The sequence below is a fragment of the Acanthopagrus latus genome, chromosome 21 (genome assembly GCF_904848185.1).
Source record: "Acanthopagrus latus isolate v.2019 chromosome 21, fAcaLat1.1, whole genome shotgun sequence".
Lineage (NCBI taxonomy): Eukaryota > Metazoa > Chordata > Actinopteri > Spariformes > Sparidae > Acanthopagrus > Acanthopagrus latus.
The window spans coordinates 6,998,645-7,018,475 of NC_051059.1; the positions used below are offsets into that span (position 1 = coordinate 6,998,645).

Below are 19,831 nucleotides of genomic sequence, written 5' to 3' on the forward strand. Positions count from 1 at the left end.
CTTGAGTACATTTATTTACAGAAAATATACCTACATACTATTGAGAAATCTGGCCTGACCTTTAAATAAGAATGTGTTAGTCTGTTCTGGGGTCTGAGATAAACAGGGATTGAGAAATACTTCTGACATTGTACTTAACAAGGACGAGCACACATAATCGCATGGAGTTGCCAGGAAATTTAAAAAAAATGGTGAAAAACAGGAAACCTACAGACCAAACCAACCAGCAAACAGAACAGCACACACAGATACATGCACGAGTGAACACGCACTCACGTGCACACACACACTCAAGAGATCCAGATCATCACTAAGTAACTGTGTAAACAGCTGAGGTATAAAGGCCTGGTCCGCCCAGCAATAAACAGAACCCACTTTTTGCAACCCCATCTCTGTGTTGATTCTTTTTTGGCTTCAATTTGTACATTTTGTATACATCTTCTACGACAATACATTTTAATATCACACACTTAAAAGCTCAATATGTGAGTTTGGCTTAAATTGGCTACCTATAAAAAAAACAGAGGGCAGCATATCACCAGGGTAACAGTTAACTTCTGCTAACTGTAGCTTTCATTAGCTATTTAGCTCAGTTAGCAGTACAGCTAGTGGTCGAAACTGTCCCCTTACAACATTCAACATCTGTACGGATCCGTCATGCTGCTCAAGTTTGTGTTTCACTGACGGTGAAATGTGGACGCTAGAAAAGCTACGCTAACTCATCTCACCTTGAAAAGTGGACGCTCAATTTATAAATGGGACTGACAGCAAACAGCAGCAGTCTGTTAGCTGTTCTGTTCGTCCGACAGCCAAACAACAAACTGAAACCCACTACAAAGCTTCAGATTCAGGTAAAAATTCTCTGTTGGTCCATTGACACAAGCCGCCCATGACTCTGCCGCATTGTCTTACCAAACGAGTACACTCTGATATTTTACCATATGTTTGGGTTTTTCTGTACTCTGTGCAGTGGAGGATGACTTACTGGTGCAGCCGGAGAAAGGGGGGTCGCTGTCAGCGCGATAGAAAGCATTCTCGCAGGGACAAATATTGGATCCTCGTGCACTGGTGCGACTGTTGGGCGGGCAGGGGGAACAGGATCCCTCGCCGAATTTGGATTTGAAGGTCCCTGGGATGCAGGCTGGATGAGCGGGAGAGAGAATAAAAAGGGACAATGTGAGCAGAAACAACGCACGCACGCCGCGCTGTCACTTATCAAGAAAGACAAGTGGCTGTCACATCCGGCGCCGAACAAAAAGGCTGTACCTGTGAAGTGTCTGCAAAGCTCAATATTTACGGAGAAACGGCTGGATATGTGCATGAGAAATGGCAAACACTTAAGCATCAGGTCTTATCTATATATTTGCATCTGCTCTTTCAATTTCACGCTCTCTGCCAGGTGACATTAATCTCCCCAAAAAGAGACTGGGGATGACAGCTAAGTTTCATGTTGAAGAGGAGGAAAAGGAGGATAAAGATGGAGATAGACTGCTGACAGGAGATTGCTGTTGTCAGACAAACAGGGATGGAGAATGCTTCTGAGAAACGGGATACACCCTAAACCCATCAATCAGTGTCTGCTCGGTCCTCAGCTCTCCAAGCCGCAACGCTGAATACCAACAAGGCGTCCACATGCATGCAGAACAGCCCCATAATAAGCCAATAAATCAATTCAAATGAAGGTACATCAGAGAGGACGTAAATTAGCGGAGCGGAGTTATTAGGGAAAAAAAAATACAACGTGTGTCTCAGACGATGTGTCCAAGCGATTCATTTGAATTCCAAAGTCTCACGCTGAAGGTTGGCTGATATCGAGTCTTAAGGATAAACCAGCATAAGCCCAGACTAAAGAAGGATTCAGATAAAGGGGATTAGCAGCAAAAGGTCTGGATATATCCGCCTCCAGAGCCCCGCGATTTACTGTTTGCCACATTCCTAACCGGTGGTGTAAAAAAGTGGGGTCTCTGGCAAACATCTGTCCTGTCAGCGTGAGGGTTCATAAAAAAGCCAGCCAGTGAGGGAGAGAGTGTGATTAACTAGTTAGGCTAAGTGGTCTTTCAGTTTGAACTCCGGTTCCTCCCTAATTCCCAACAATGGCACTTTTAGGAAAATCAGCACAGCTAATGGCCCCAAACTGTGGCTCTAAAACCGCGCAATAAAAAGCCAGAAGAAGATAAGATGGAAATGGACTATTCTTTTTTTTTTTTCTCCCCTCCAATAATTCGCCGAGACCTTTAGGCTCGACACTCTCTGATCTGATTTATTTCTCTTCTATTACACAGTGCATCATCATTTTCTTTTATTTGTTTGTCTTCCTGGTGGGCGTTGAATCACCCCACTGTCTTGCTTCAGTTCTCTTTGGAGGGCACGATGATTCCCCTGTTCTCTAATGTCTCCTTCTCCCCTTCTGTTGTCTCCTCTCCTCTCCTCTCCTCTCCTCTCCTCACCTCACCTCTCCTCTCCTCACCTCTCCTCTCCTCTGCGGTGGTGTTTGGCTGCGAGCTCGCCGCGCGACTGAGGTAAGAAATGAAATGTCTGAGTGATTAATGCTAGGGTGGCAGTGTTGGCTCACGTTGGTCTGAATGGTGTTAATGAGTGTGGCCGCCTGTAGATTAACTAACGGGGGGGCCGCGGAGGAAATTACACTTCCTCATCGCAAGCGCTTGCCGAAGCCCCAGAGAGCCTTTTATCAGGCATTGGCGGCAAGCTTTTAACCTTGAGCCGCCAAATGGCAACGGATGAGCTCTCCAGCGCATGTTAGACACGATTTCTCACGCCCAGGTGAGACGAGGCTCCGCTTGTCTGTCTTTGACTTCCTGCAGCCCCCCCCCACCCCTCCTTTTTCATTCTTCTCCTTTTGGCTGCTGCCTCCATCCCATCTTTGGCAATTCACACCTTCTAACTCACACTATCTCTCTTCCTCTGTTAATATCTCTCTTCTCTGGACTCCGGACGCCTTTTCCCTTCTATTATCTGCATTTTCCTCTCTGGCGCTCTGTTTTGTGCCTTCCCGCTATCTTTCTCTCCCTCCCGTCCTGCTCTCGCAATATTTGTATGCCGCTCCTCTCTGCAACACCTCATTAATTCATACTCTCCTCCACCCTCCTTCACCCCCTTTCAGGAGCCACACAATAAATGCAGAGAGGAGGGCACAGACTGAGGTGACTTGCACCGAGCATATAAAGGAGGTTTGGTTAAGTAAAAGTCCAAATGTCTGTTAAACACACATACCCTGGCACTGAGTGCCGTCTGCAGAAGGTTCAAAGCCGGAGATGCAGGTGCACGAGCCAACAGGAACCATCCACTCGCCGTCCCCGTTGCAGTACAGCTTGAGAGGGACGGACACCTCCACAGCGTTAGTCACGCAGACCCCCGGAGCGATCACTAAGGAGGTGGCTTCTGCCCCCGTGGCGGTCTCGGGGAAGACGGCGAAGTTGGCGATAGTGGTGTAGCACTTCTTGAAGAAAACCCTGACTGAGATGAGCGACATGCAGGCGCCCAGGTCCTGGAACGCCAGGTAGAAACCTGCTTTGGAGAGGGGGCCAAAGCTGCGCACTTTGGTGTTGATCCTGCCCGTCTCCAGCAGAGAGAAACTCTCATCTGGGGCGATAGTATCCACCTTCACATAGGGGTTCTCCCTCCACTGAGGGCTGGTGTCTGTAGCTGTGTCCCCCTCTGACTCGTGGTAGAACAGGTTAAAGGTCTCTTTGCAGGAGCCGGGGATGTTGGGGATGCTGGCGCAGTCGCGGACAGAGAACTTGAGCTCCACGTAGACGCGCAGCACGCCCTTGCGGGGGATAAAGTCCGTCCTGAGCCAGTTGTTCTGGTTGGGCTCTCGAACGTTACACACCTGGTAGGTTCTGATGGGGCTCATGGAGTCGTCATAGCCGCTGACCTCCTCCCACTGTGGAGACAACAGAGAGACACTTGTGACAAAGGACCATGAGGACCGTGGACGACTGATGCAGAGAGGGATGGAACAGGTCGTTACGCACGGTGTGGGGTAAGAAACTTCAATCAGAAGAGGAAGAGCTGAACAAACTCTCTTTGTTTTCATGACAAACCGACGCTGAAGGACAACACAAGTTGACACTGTCTCACTTTGTTTACATGTGGCGGACCCTGCCACCTTTCTATCTCCAAACAGTGTTCTGGGGTTCAGCTCGTTGATCCAGTTAGAGCAAAAACAAATACATCTGAGTTTGTAGTATTGCCTCATTAATATTGTTAATAATACAATTCTGTGTTCGGATTTCTGCACAGAGCTCCTTTAAGAACAAAATGAGATTAAATTCAGTTGATCATCCGACGCTTGTTCTTAATAGGACAACAGTCCCACTCCTCATTCAGCAACAACAAGGATCCAGCGGAAACTCACTTATCCAATATGTTGTTGATTAATATCGAGTAATGTTAAACGCAGCGCATCCTAATGCAAACCATTCGGGCATGGAGGGCATTCGTAACAGCGACGTGACGTCGGATACGAACAGAATCTCAAAATGCAACACACATACACACACACACACACACACACACCCCCGCAGTGTGTTGTGTGTGCACGCGTGTTTGGCCTGTGAGGAATAATTTGCAGCTAAAATGCTTCTAATTGCATGAATCATTCAGAAAATTTCAATCATTATGGGGTATTAATAGCAAACATTCTCCCATTAAAACACATTTCACGCATTAGGCCGGTTTGACTAACGGTTTCCGACGCAGATCACAAAAGCGCGGGGACGTCTTGCAGCCGGGATCGACACACAGATGTGCTGGCTGGGCTTTTATCAAAGTCTACCTGCACTTATAGGAAGCGGCGCTCGTATCTGCGTGTGTGGCTGCTGCAAGTGCAATCGAGATCGCCTCAAGAGGAGATTTGGTTTCCATAACGTATACATGGGTTATCCGCGCTTAAAAGAGGTGAGAGCATAAAGCTGTGCCTTTTAAGTGGAAACTTTCCCCATATACATCTATAATGGAAACATTGAGTTATTTATTAAAATGCCCATTTAAATGCAGCGCTGTCAGTGTGATTGCACTCCGGCAGCACTCCCGAGCACTCGAGGTTACGCAGGATATATTATATATATATTTCTCTCATGCCTACACATATAGCCTGAGGGCAGATATTTGCATCCGTTGTGGTTAACAGAACAAGTGGACCGATGTGTTTTCACATCATGTCATTCTGAAAAGATTTTTAAGGAGTGAGATGACATGACTTCTGCGTGTGTGGAAAAAAAGAGAAAAGAAAAAAAAAAGAAAGAAGAAGAAGCAGGACCGTGTGGACATATAGCTTTATATGTTGTTCTCGCTGGTCTTTGTATAAGGTAACTAACATTACAGACTATGATAAATGGCTTCATTGGTCAATAAATTTAGTCCATTAGGAAATAACCTTGTGAGAAGTCAATCTTTTTTGATTTTTCTTCCTAATTCCCCCTCGGACTGAATGCTTAGTTTCCATAACAAATGAGCTTCCCAGAAATTGATTATTTCAACTGGAGGAAAATAATGCATAACTCATCTCACGTCTCACGAGCTCCCGTGCAATTTATTCCCAAACGATGAGCCCAAGAGTCAGCGTTAGGCGTCGTAAATCACCAGCAACACGTTGATGCACTACCTGACAAATATGATAATTGCCGGCACCCGAACGTATGGGCTTGTCAGGCGCGGGGGGGGAGAGGGGCCGCCTCGCCAGTCCTGACATATGACTTCATGGATGCTAGGACATTCAGAGCTGGCCCCTTGTAGGGAAAGGAAGGAGGAGGGCTGCCGAAGATCGTTTCCATGGAAACCCAGCATTTCCATTGACTGACTTTGCGCTCACGTAGCGAAGACAAATTACACTGGCCGGGAGTGGGGGAGGTTTGTCAGGCTGTTAGCCCCGGGGTCAAATTCATGTTGTTTTATTTTCTCACCAGTCCTATAGGGGGCATCAACTGAAAACCTTAATTTCTGCCTTTAATGCGCTCTTGGGCCCATATTACAAAAGACACAGACACATGCTTTCAATTATCAGGCTCTCTATCCTGGGGAGACGTGCAAGGTAGAGCATACCTAATAGTCCTTCCACACTGTGGGGATCTGCTTTGTGTTGTCTGTGCATTCGCTCCTCTGTTTGCTTTAAGTACTATATTTGCTCGTCGAGCTTTTAGCCTCTTCTAAAATGCTGAATATCCTTGATTTCGTCTTCCACACAATGACACGCGGTGTGTTTCTCATTTGCTTTTTAGTATCCAGGAAAGCAAACACACACTGCAAAAACAAAGATATAAAACAGTAGGAGGTGTGCTGTTCAAGGCAGACTGGGCTCTATTAACAAGCTAATGGAACAAAAAAAAAAAAAAAAAAGGAAAGAAAGAAAGGAAGAAAGAAAAAGAAAAAGAGCACATAACAAACTAAACACACGCACACACACTAACTCACCCCGCTTTCTGGGAACGTGGTCCACGACAGCTCTGTGGTTGCCCACCGACTGTCCATAAGGGTTTCTGCAACAGAAGAAAAAGAAAGAGAGAGAGAGAGAGAGAGAGAGAGTAGGAGGAATGTTGACAAATCTGGATTAAAAGGTGTGAGGAGGAGAAACCAAAGTGTTTGTGCGCACACACACACACACACACACACACACACACAGTTCCCTCTGCCTGACAGAAGATGCAGGTAAAACTTCATCTCCCTCGCTAACCTGCACCCACATGCACTCATTTTTTTTTTTTTTTTTTGAAAGCCCTGACAATCATGGCATGTCTGTGATGCCGCCTAATTAAGGCTTTCTCTCTCTTTCTGTGTTTGGCACTCGCAAGTGCACTGCTTTCAATATTCATTTTGTGGAACTAAGAACAAAGCATCCTCCAGGATGCCTTCAGTGGGAAGAACTCCATTAAGCGGCGGCGGATCAGAGAGGTCACACAAGCACAGGCAAATTTAATATATCGCATTAGGGAGCGAGTGTGCTGAAACGCTGCAAGTGTGACTCCTCTCCGCTGAGATTTGTCAAACAGGTGATGTGAGCAGTTGTTTTTCGTCCCCCTCGCTGTTTACGACTTTGCGCCGAGGTGAGAGCTGGGCAGACAGTCAGGGGCGAGGCAGAGAGAGTAAACAGCAGGATCAATGAGCATTGTTGTCGGCCTGTCAGTCGGCCATCGCCCGAGCGGTGGTCCAACGCGCTCACCCGAGAAACGACGACCCCTCTCCAGGTTCTCAACACACAGCTGCGGCCGCGCTGGCTCCCATTGTTCTGTTGCTGTTTGCACATAATTACTGAGACAATTACACTTTCTTCATGGAGACTCAATGACACGACGCCTGCTGTGCACCATTTGCTCACGAGTCGTTGATAACGGCGCTAAAGGAGGGTGTGAGGGGGTAAACAAATAGCATGTCCTGTGCAGAGCAACACCCTGTCCAAGAAGCACAGCTTTGTTCTGGTACCAGTAATCATCTTCTGCGGCGTTGGCTCTGAAGGCAGGAGTGCAGTCACAGTACAGTGTGTGCTCGTCTTTTGTGTGTCAATAAAGAGGAGTTGTTTGATTGAGCGAGAGGATCACTGGTCCATCTGCGGCTGCTGAGCTAGAGATCCGTGCACTGTTTACAGTCTGTGCTGTGTGTTCATTAGAGAAACCACAATGGCTTTTCTTCTTTTCAGAGAGATAATGAATAGTGATCTCTACGTCCAACAGGATAGATTGCATCAGTGGCATTTTCGACTGTGTGCCGCGGAGAGTCAACGTCGTAACAAAAGGACGTGAAAAGACACAGATCAAACCGGGGGACTAAATACAGTTCTCTGTCCTCGTTTCAGGACTTCACGCGGTCACGTTTACACCGAAGCGGCAGACAAGACCAGAAGAAAGAAGTAGTAAGACTTCACGGTTCTTTGTTTCTATGCAAATGAGCTCGGCTGTGTGTGTGTGTGTGTGTGCGTGTGTGCGTGCTTGCGTGTGTGTGCGTGTAAAAGGAAACAAGTTGACAAGACTTGACAACTCGTGTTTGATGATGATGTTCTGAAGTGTTTTGTTCAAAATAACGTCAAGTTTGACAGATCGTGGTCCACCTTGTCAGAAGCTAAGAACAAAAATCAGGAGCGGTTTATAAAAGGGGTGCAAAATACACGCCGAAAGTTTGGCATTTTTGAAAGGAAAAAAAAAAGAAGAAAGAAAAAAAAAAGGCGTGTTCGCTTTTTCGCCAGAAGTTAGATGAGAGGCTTGACAACACTCAGCACGTCCGCGTGTCAAATACAACGTTACGGTTAGCAGCCAGGCTAAAGACTGGAGATGGGAGGGAAAACAGCTAGCGTGGTAAGCTAACAAAATCCGCCTGCCAGCACATCTAAATCTCACTGATTAAAATGATCTTGTTGGTTGCACTTTGTAGTTTTATGGGGAAGAAAATACATTTTACTCAGAAGACAAAGACAAATTTACTCTTAAACAAACTAAACAAACTCTCTTTGTTTTCGTGACTGAATAAACTGCGTTAACAAACTGACCTTAAAGGACAACATGTTTCCACACTGTTTTAGTTTGCCTATATGTGGCGGACCCTGCCACCTTTCTAGCTTCAAAAAGTGTTCTGGGGGCCTTAATACTAGTTTGCATTACCACCTTACTAATTTGGTAAATATAACAATTCGGGATCAGTCCTCTCATCCAGCGCTCGGCAACATGTGCACCAAACTGTCGAACTCCAATTCAAGTAACGCTCAAATAAACATTATTCTTGATGATTTAATTAACACAGACTCTGTCATGAATCCCTGTTTGATATGAATAGCTTAAAGGGGCACTGTGGGACAATTTGTAGCAATTTACATGTATTAATCACTTTTCCACTCACAATATGTGAGCGGATTGCAACGTGACGGACGCAGCCTGCTAACATAAACCTTTGATATTTCCACGAGAATACAGGTAGTTGTGGTTTCAGGCTGATCACATGTGGCTGTGAAAAGGCCCTTTTTCTTTTCCAAACAGCTCATTTGGTGGCATATAAATTAGTGTATGAATTACATTTGAATTAACAATCAAGCCATGTCTCATTAAGCACCGACTAATCACATGAACTCATAGTCACTTGATCGTCTCTTAATGGTGAGCATTAGTTCGGTGTGTGATTTGTAGCCTTAGCTGGGACTCTCTTATATGCAGATGAGAGCGTTCCAACAAATCCAGTCCTAAATTTAAAAAAAAGGATAAAGTGGCTGCCTCCATCTTTGTTGACAGTGGAAATCACATTCACCTCGGCGCAGTATTTAATAAGTGACATTTTATGCACGAAGCAAATGTGCATTTACTGTCAGAGCTTTAAAAATACAAAAGGCAAGTCCTGTTACTCATTTATAGACGCGTTCTCGGTCCTCTATACTTCTGTGCCCAAGGACATGAGCGACGGCGGCTAATAACTTAAGTTGTCGGGCCCAACTAAAACGACTGTGAACAAGGTTGTTTTACTGATTAGCACGACTCGAGCCAGAGAGGAGGAACTAATCAGTGAAATCAGCGCCTGTTGTCTTTGCCCGGCTACGCTCGGCCCTCGGCGGCGCGCAGCTGACTGCGTGCCCCTGGACTTTGGTCGCCGCTGATCCAGCCCGTCCCTCAGGCGTCGGATCCGCCGCGTCACCTCTTCCCTCCTCCTCTCCCCGGTTGCCCGGAGGCGACCGTCCTGCATCTGTATGAGCCAGGACGTCACCCTGCTGAAGCACTCTCAAGCATGAGAGTGCTGCTTTGTATCCCAGCTTGACCTTTGCCCTTTGACTTTAAAGGAGCCCTATCTAGTTTTGACGGAGGATATTTTTCTTTCATGCCAACAAAAAACTGTACAAATAAACTGTCTTTATTTCCATGACTGAATAAACTGAATAAACAACTGACTTTAACGAACAACATAATTTCATACTATTTTACTTTGTTTATATGTGGCGGACCCTGCCACCTTTCTAGCTGCAAACAGTGTTCTGGGGACCTTATTTTCCTCAGAGAGCAGCTTGTTCATTCAGTTATGGGAAAGATAAATACATTACAGTATTATTACCTCCTTGATACTGCAAATACGAACATTCTGCGTTGGAGTGTCTTCTCCAAAGCTACACCGTGGCCCCTCGTAGGTGCTTTTGACAAACACCATTATCAGCCGGCAGGAGAGGACGACACTGTACATCCTCAAGCGTAACATCTGAGTCCGGGGCTCATGGGCCGCTCTAAAAACACTCAAATCTCCAGTCTGAGAGAGGTTAGCGTTCGCCATCAACTCTGCTCACCAAAGTGTGTTATCGTCGACTCGCGCAATCCCAGGGCCCGGTTAAGATTGAAAAAGATCCCATTTGTTCCACAGTTCTCCCCCCTTCTGTCAAATTTACAATGCCTCTGAGATTGCCTGGCTGCTATAACTCACATCCAGAAGCCCCCCACCCCCCACCCCCCCACCCTCTCTCCCGCTTCTCTCCCATAAAAACCACAGCAGCGGTGGAGTCATTCTGCCCCTGGGGTAAGAAAACAATGCTGCAGTGGGAACTTTAGAGCATCACCACCCATGGCATTTACGGCTTTTTTTTCCTCCCCCCTTCTTTTTCTCCTTCTCCCGATCGCCCCTCCGGAGCCAAAATGCCACACAACTCTGCGTTCTCGACCCGCTCTGGGAGCTCACACATGCTAATGTTTTATTCACTTTTTTTTTTTTTTTTGCGAGAGCGGGGTGCATCATGAAAGGGAAGGCCTCGCCTTGTAGCGCGCTGACACTGCCAACGAGCAAACATATGAAATATTAACAGCCGAGCATCATCATCAGCGAAGCGGAGAGGATGATCAAAAATCAGCGTGAAAAGAGATCAGTTGTTCCGGGCTCAGGAAAAAAAAAATAGTGTGTCTTCTGAGCTCACTCCACGCAGGGGTTCATTCGTATTTCAGGGCCTGTCACTCTCTATAAATCATGGTGGTAACAGTGGAGTGTGATGCCCAGTTTTGGTGCTTGATGAGCACTTCTTGAACAAGTCAAGCTGACCTAATTCAAATTCTCTTCTGGGCTGCTTGAGTCTGCCAACAGGTCAACAAGTGATCATTCCTGTTGATATCCAGCTCTGAAGGGAGCGGGACAAAAAAGTGCGAGTGAGGCTTTGTATCAGCGCCTGGAAAAAAAAAACCCTGCCGCGTACTGCTTTCAACCCTGCAGATTCGCCTGCAAAACGCTTTCCGAGCGGGCCGTCTGTCTGGTTTTACGGCCTTTTTAAAAAATAAGAGTACAGTAAAGGCGGGACTGTAAATGAGAGCGATGCAACATAAAGCTGTCACAGTTGCTGAGGCTTTCGCTGCAGTCTGCTGGTGTGAATTGGAGATAAGTCATCGCCGGTGCTTTTGTAAATAAGCACACACTTCGATTTGCAGTCCAGCTCGCACCGTCGATGCGCAAACACTTGCCAACCTGAAAGGAAGGGAAAAAAACATAATAAACCGATACCAGATTCGAGCCATGTGTTGATGTCCGCCGAGCGAGCAGCTGAATAAACGGGGTGCAAAGAATCGCTGCAAGAAAAGGGGCCTCCCTCCCTTTACCCCCACCCCCCATCCCCACCTCACTCCCTCATTCAAACCCATCCCATGATCTGCCCTTCATGTTTATCCTCAGAGGGCAAACATTAGTTAACCCCTGAGCTGTGAGTAACAGCCAGTGGTCCAGTTGGGGAAACGGGGCTGATCACCGCGCCGTCGGAGCCCACTGGGACCTGGAGGGGGGCTGCTGCCGCTGCATTGATTTACTCGCTGACACCAGAATTGATGAGGGATCGGGCTGGCCACGGTCCAGGAGAGGCAGATTGGACAGGGGAGGGAGAGAGAGAGAGAGGCAGTGAGATGTAGCTACAGCTCAGAGAGGGGAGTCATCGGGCAGGGTGGGCTTCTTCCCCCCGGAGCCACAGCCGCACCCCCCCCCCCGCAGACGATGGAGGGAGCTTCGGGGGCTGCAGCACACTTGTTAAGCCGTTGACCTTTAATTTGCACTTGTCATCCAACGTGTTTCACATGTGTCCCTGTGGTGTTTCGGGGGGGGGGGAGTGTTGTTGATCTGCTCCGGTCTTTCGGTTTTTAAGTGTCCATGCCACTGATTGGTGGGCGAGCCCCAGCAGCAGGTTGAAAGCACCCTGTGTGTTGGGTGAGGGCGGCACATCTGTACTGTGAATGGAACCTCTGTGCCGCTCTGGGGTGGGGGTGGGGGGGATACAAGGTGGGGCAGGTGGGGCAGGTAGGCATCCTCCTCCCTCCTCAATCAGCTCGTGGGTGTGACAACAACAGGGACAATAGCAACAGGGCAGTCCTTCAGCCGCAATGGAAACACTGGGATGGCATCACGCACACACACACACCAAACACACACACACAGAGGGAACGGGGCGTGCTGATACATGTGTATTACAATCAGAGAGCAAATTGATGCTCGGCGGAATTGCCTATTTAACAGAGCGGGCCCGCATTACATTAACAGCTTTAATTAAGAAAAATACATGGATGGAGTCTTGCTTACAGATGTAATTCCATCCACCGCAGCAGCTCTAATGACTGATCTGCTCAGTGGACCGACGGGATGGACGGGACCACGTATGATTCAAATTGTCAGAAAACCAAGCGCGCGCGCGCACGCACACACACACACACACACACACACACACACACACACACACACACACAATAAGGTGCTTCACTGCCAGATTCTACTGCGTCCGAGCAGCTCCCCATTGTTCACGCACGGGACACAAAAGTAGTGAGGGATGTACAGTCATGTAAAAAACACACACACACACATACACACGCACAACGACGTACCTTCTACAGCCAGCACCACGGGGACGACGAGGCTGCACACCCACAGCAAGTAATCCATCGTCATAAACCAGGCGTCTGCAACATGAAGAAAGGTGTAGACTGGACCCCCTCGGATGGATGGATGGATGGATGGATGGATAGATGGACGGATGGAGACTCACACACGGAGCGCCGCAGCCGAGCTTTTTGTTCCTCTCCCGGCTCTCATGCCTTCAGCTTTGATGCGGGGCTCTCTCTGCGCCCCATTCCCGCCCGCACACAATCCTCAGGAAGAACCGAGCGCTCCCTCTCCTTCTCCTGCTGCTCCCTCGCGCTGCATTCAATCGGGTCCCCGTTATCCGCGAGTTGCGTCCGCCGCCGCCGCTGCACACACTGCGCCCTGCCTCACTCTCATTCTCTTTAGCTCACTTTACCGACACGCAGCCGCCGTCCAGGGGCGCATCTCCGGGGCTGCTGCCCTCCCGATCGGGCAGAGGATGGAGACCGGCGGGGTGAAGCGCTGTCCGCGTCAGAGGGTCCGCTGTAGTCCACTTTGGCTAACTCCGCGCGGCTGTTGCTCGCCTGTGAGGGATGTGCGTCGGAATGGCATCGGTGGGACAGAGACGCTCAGAGGGGGCTGGGGGGGCGCGCGCGGGCGGCGTCAAGGCGCGCGCGATGGGCGTCGGGCTTCCGATCAGGACTTTCAAAATAATAGCACGTGCCATTTATCACTTCATTGATGGGACAGCGCGCATTTGTTCCCGACAGCATGACCTAAGTGTGCAAGATTTGGCAAATGGCAGCCTCACCTTTGACTTTAAAGGTGCACTATCAAGTTTAAGGGAATATGAGAGAAAGATTTTCATTGATTTGATTTATTATTCCTACTCAAGCTAAATTAACAAACTCTATGTTTTCATGACTGAATAAACCGAAGAAACAAACTGATCTTAAAGGACAACATAATTTCACATTGTTTTACTCATATGTTTATATGTGGCAGACTCTGCCACCTTTCTAGCTTCAAACAGTGTTCTGGGGACCTTACTTTCCTCTGAGAACAGCTTGTTTATTCAGTTATGGAAAAAAGGGTGCATTTGAATAAGTATTATAAGTATTTATATGGTAATTGTTAACATTTTGAGTTTCTTCTCCAGAAATCACATAGTGTGCACTTTATATAATGAAAACTGTATTGTAGTCTTTTAGAATTGACATTTCTACAGGCTCCCATGTGTCAGCTGCTGCTGTCACATCAGCGTCCATACATTGGATCAATAAAGTTAATCTTATCTTCATATAAAGGATTAGTATTTTTTATAAAATATAGCAACATGGGCAGGAAATCCAGTGTACTAGCTGTGTTGCTTGTTTTGATCATAATGTATTTTCTTCTCTTTTACATGACATTCAAATAGGTTTATATATTGTTATTCTCCAAAAGCAGGTACATTCGTTAAGCCAGAATTGTAATATATACAGTATTAATGAGGTAAAAACACAAACTCAGAAATAGTGATTTTTTTAAGGTGCTCAGAGGATTTAAGTCAGACAAAACAGTAAAACAGTATGTAACTGTTTAGTTCAGTTAGTATATTGAGTTTATTCAGTCATAATTTTGTTTATTTTGTTTGTTTGGACATTAAAAAAACAAACAAAAAAAACCAATCAATGAATATCTTTCTCCTCTAATTATTTTTTTTTTCCACCCAAAACAATTGTGCACCTTTAAGGTCAGCCAATATTTTAGCCTCTTTCTTGCAGTTTTTGTGTCTGCGGTCACAACATTACCTTTGTATTATATCTTTGTTCACACCTCATATAAATATTTGGTAAGCAGGAATTAAAGGTGAGTCACACCTGGTAGTAAACAGCAGCTGTGGACAGAAGATGACCTCACGCTGATGTCACAGCAGCTGACATCACTTATCAGGTTGGCATAGAGCTACATTTAACCCATTGCTAATTTATTCTTTGGAGTGATTTTCACATAAGAATGTATGAATGAATGGATTCATAAACAAATAAATACAGACAGACAGGCAGATAGACAGACATTTAGTATTTTGAAGTCAAAAGTGTCAAACTTCCGGCTTTGGCCTGGTCGTCTCTCGGTGCTTGACGCATCTGGCAGGGGGGGCGTGCGGAGGATGAGAGGGGGAGGAGATGAGAGGAGGAGGGGGGAGGAGGCTGGCTGGCCCGCCGGTCGGTTGATTGGTTGGCCAGCCGACTGAAGCGGCCACCAAGCCCGCGGTGTTTGTCCGTCCTGGCAGCAGGTAACACCGGTCTGGACGCCCCGCTCACTGCCGCTAAATGACGATCAATTGTGGCATTAAATGGACCGTGGACGCGGCGGCGGGGAGCGTCGATGCGAGCTCTGATAACAGCGGACGCACAGCGCCTCCCGCGGGTTATCGAGTGGCCTCAGAGGCTGAAAGTGCACAGTAACCACCTGTGATCTGAGCTGGCGCTCGGCGAGTTAACCAAAGCAAATCCACAGAGTTTACTTTTGTCTGACCAGCTGGTGGATGGACACCACTCGGAGGTTTCGGACCACTTTCAAAATAAAAGTCGGCTGAAACTGGCCCTGAGGAAGGGCTGCTGGAACAGACTGTATTGCAGCTTTCTCTTGGAGTTACTGCTCATCAAAGTGACATCTTCAGTGCAAAACAGACTGCCCAACCCCATTAGTTCATGTCCTACGTCGACCTTTTGCAGTCTCTGTCTTTTTGGTCCCTTTTCACCAGACCCACCCACTCTTTTGTCCCTTGGAGGGTCCCAGCAGAGAGAGAGAGAGAGAGAGAGAGAGAGAGAGAGCGAGAGCGAAAGAGGGTGTGTGTGTGTGTGTGTGTGTGTGTGTGCTGGCTGGTAGCCGCTCTCAGCTCAGGGACAAGGCTCCCCTTCACACTGCTAATTCATCCCTCTGCGAGCCCCCACTCCCCGACGCAGGAACACACACATACAAAGTTTTCAACCCCCCCCCCCCCAAAAAAACGTCCCACTGTGCTTCAAACTCAAGACCCCCAGCTTTACCCCCCTCTCCCTCCCTCACCTCCTCCGCCCTGAAGTTTCCTTTGTCCCCCCGGCTTTGTGCGCTAATTAACTACAGTTCAGTTCCCAGCAGGCTTGGGTCAGCCTCCACCACTGAAACCAGTGATGGACAGCTCTCTTTAACCAGCTTTATTCAGACCAAGAGGGGGGGAAAGCCGTCAGACAGCGTCCCTCAGCGCAGTGATCATGAACAGGTCATGTAAATGATGATATGTGACGACGGTGGCTGCTGCTGCAGCTGCTGTGCAACTGCTATTTGTTAAAAAAAAATCTCTCATAGATGACTTGTTTGTGTGTGCTTAAAAGGCTCCTTCGAGACCAACAGAGTGTTTTGGACAAAATATCCAAACCTGCTAATGATTGTAGCTTTTGCAGCAGTCCTTGAATTCCCCCCAGTATCCTCAACGTACACAGCACAGTGTGTTTTCATTATGCCTCTTATTCTGAAATATCCTGACAAGCCAAATTTTGACTGATGGGGCTCTCAGTGTGCCAAGCCCCTTACAATTGCTTTCCTTGTGCAGAGAAAAAAAGGCTCTGATTGTATCTCTCCGGCTGCAAAAATGGCCTCATGCAGACGCAGGCATGCCTTCCAGTACGTCCGCACTGTATCTTCAGGTGTTGCGTTGTTAGTGCGGCCCCTCCAGCCTCCAACACGATGAACCGGCAGTCAAATCCCAAGATTTAAGCTGCTGACTGGACCGGGATTGTGTGTGCTTCGGTTGTTGCTGCGACAGGTGGAGTAAAGAATTGCAGCTCTGGAGAGTCTTCCCATCCTGCTGCAGATGAGAAATCAGCTCTCGGGCTCAGGGGGAAAAATACATATTTTACAGAGCATGGAGAGGAGACATGAGGAGCCAAGGATGAAGTGGAGGGAATGAAAACGAGCTCCGCAGGACGGCGGCGTTAAGCTGACAAGAGGAGATGACAGAACATCTCCACAAAGCCAGACTGTCTCCTGCAGACTACTTGTGAATTATGGAATCTGTCCAGTCCACCGCGCTGTGTGCACCATAAACACAAATATGCACGCACATGCTGCTATGGATTTATGTTGAACACATGCTGCCATTTTTCTCTGAAATGTACACAAATGCAGAAAGTGCCTTGCTGGTGTTTTTTTACGCTCATGCCCAATGTATGTTGTATATTTCTTTGTCTTCGCTTTGATAAAAAAACAAAAAAAATGTAAATTACATAAAAACTGAAAGCGTAACTCATAATTGTGATTCCTATTCTTCACGGATGCATAATTTACAAGACATACAGCGGGGAACAATTCGCTTACATAAGATAGTCACAGGAATCCCTCCGTCCATTAAAGAATAATCAACAATTTCTGGGTATGTGTAACGGCAATCTGCTCCACCACAAATCTGCTGTGCACACACTTCCAACCGAATTCCAACTCGAAGAAAACATTGTTCCCACAGGGTCCATTTAGGAGTTGTTCTGGTGCTTTCGATCACGTCACATGATCTTCACATGATCAGCAGGAGTCGGCCCAGCTGTCACCGAATCGCAGACAAATTTCCATTTTATTACACAAAACTGCAGCACGACAACGCGGAGAATCTGCATGTGACTTTGTAAGTATGCACAACGGGTCGGGTGTGAATTATCCACGGTTCTGTGCTCCATTTTCCCTTTACCGAAACATTAATCAGTACATTTCACAATCAGATTTGGTCATTAACATGTCAGCGAATGGAGCCCAGTAAGTTCCCTCTGAAGCCCAAAAGCCCCTTTCTGTGACCAACATACTGGATAACGTAAGCAAGTGAATATGGGCTACTAACATCTTAGTTATATCCCAACTGCTGCGAGCCATTAACTGTCCTCTACTACTGAGGCGGTGTCTGTCGTATCTCGTGAGTTTTTCAGCTGAAGAAAAAAAAGGTTTCACTGGTCAAACTTATATTTTTGGAATCCACTCGTATGGGTGGCATGAAAAGGCTTTAAGATGGCTGTAATTATTACTACAGTTCTAAAGGAGGAAGTGAGGAGCAGCACATGAAGTGCACAGGTTCATGTAACGCAACGTAACGCAACGTAACCCAAACCACAATGTTTTCCTAATCCTAACCAAATAGTTCTGGTGCCTAAAGCTAATCACCTGTTGCGAGTACGCTGCAATGGTCTTGTTGTTCAGAGAACAGTGATATTTGTCTTTTTGGGAGTCCGACAATCAACCTGTTCAGTCCTTGATATGACGACACTGGAAATTACGTCTCATGGCGGTTAACAGGAAGCTACAGCTGTTTAGCATTGCCATGAAATCGTAGGGCTGGACTAAGAAATAGTCCAACACACAACCCCTGTTACCATCACACATTGTCATTTTACATTTAGGTTTTTGTACGGCCAAAACAAACAGGATTTAACAAAGTCATTACTGAGCTATAGCGTCAGATGAAGGCTTTCATCACCATTGACATGGGCACAGTAGCTGTTCTCCTCCAGTTTCCAGTCTTTGCGCTAGCTAAGTGAAGCTAACCAGCTGCAGGCTGTAGCTTTATATATATAGTAAAAACATGGGAGTAATATCAATCTCATTTACAAGAAAGCAAACAAGCAAATTTCATCGAAATGTCAAACTCCCCATCTAAATACAACATTTAATTGAAGCTGAGCAAAAGCATCCGAGCTACACGTCACAGTGTAAATATAAGCACTATCGTCAGGATTGACTCAGTGCATAAGAAGAGCGTGTCGATGATTTGTTTTCTTCAGGGCGGCTGATGAGAGGAAACTGGAAATGATCTGTCAACAAACTCTGGGAGTTGTCCCCCAAGTTAATGGGGGACAACGCTGACAGATAATGAGGGAAAAAAACAATCAGAAGAAGACTTCGCCCAAAGAGTTTTTCACACGATGCCGCATATATTTGAATATCTGTCATATCTGTCTGCGCTCCTTGTTTGCTAACAAGGCCAAAATAAAGAGCTCGCCAGTCGTCACGAGCGCCGCTGAAACACGACATGAAATAGTGCAGGAGTGGCGTTTTGCTTCATTGATTGCAGAAGTAATGATACATGATTACGCTCAGACAGGGAGCTGGCTGTTAGCTGGTGCTTAAGGGCACAAGCACTGCTGGGCTTTTCACAAACCGCTGTCAGCGTGTTGTTCTGTGCGCCGCTGATTGATTAAATATGAATTGGTGTTGGTTCGGGGGAGCCCGCCGTGTTTGTCTGAAACTGCTCCCGAATCGAGTCTTCCTCGAGAAGCTGTCAGTGTCAGCCCCAGCTCCAGGTTGGGGGTGTAGAGCTCCACCAAAAAAAAAAACACCGGCTGCACTTCCTCTGACTCCCAAACTTCACAGCTAATTAGTGGAAAGCTGTCAGTTATTTGTGGGAGGGGGGCTTGCATAATGGAGGATTTCAGCTGGAGATCTCGGGATTGCAGGTAATCTGAGGCACAAATGAGCGGAAGCCCGCGTGTGAAAATAAAGCGCGCCTGTCCGGAGAGTGAGGCAACACACAGCAAAAAACTAATTAAGAACAATTCCATTTTAGTGGGCACAGACAGTTTCAGCAGAAGTCTTTTTTTTTTCTCTTTTTTTTCTCCTTCAGAATTATTCACAGGAGGCGTTATTGATGATTCGCCACATTCGGCAATTTTCCCACCATTCTCCTCCTCCATTATTCATCCACCTCTACTTTTTAATCTCCTGCGAGCTGACTCAGAACTCCACTTCCATTTGCAGACTGTTCCTCCTCTATGCTCATGTCTGTAGCATTGATTAAATGGACCCCAGTGGGCTGGGGATTACATTGGGGTCTATTTGAAATGGCATTTCTACAGTGTTTTTCCATTACTGAGCATACTATTGGAATTTAGATAAACTGGGTCTGGGTAAGCCGTGTTGATTTCTGAGTTTATTTGCCTGGCTCACATGGGGTCCATTTGCTGCAATTTAACAATTACTGGCTTTGGCGTGTTTGCTAATTTTGCAGCGCTCACTTCCCTCACCAGCCTAGAGCGCAAGC

At 47.0% G+C, this 19,831-nt stretch overlaps 1 protein-coding gene across 1 annotated transcript in view; it reads right to left on the bottom strand.

The window, feature by feature from the left end:
• Window positions 1-13,435, bottom strand: part of ephb3a (eph receptor B3a) — a 32,134-nt gene extending 18,699 nt beyond the window's left edge. Inside the window, exons 1-4 of the mRNA XM_037084672.1 lie at window positions 12,813-13,435; window positions 6,433-6,497; window positions 3,232-3,904; window positions 986-1,141 (exon numbers count right to left, since the gene is read on the bottom strand). Coding sequence (XP_036940567.1) covers window positions 986-1,141; window positions 3,232-3,904; window positions 6,433-6,497; window positions 12,813-12,876 — 958 coding nt within the window. The 5' untranslated portion in view covers window positions 12,877-13,435. The remainder of the gene's footprint in view (window positions 1-985; window positions 1,142-3,231; window positions 3,905-6,432; window positions 6,498-12,812) is intronic.
• Between the last annotated feature and the right edge of the window lie 6,396 nt (window positions 13,436-19,831).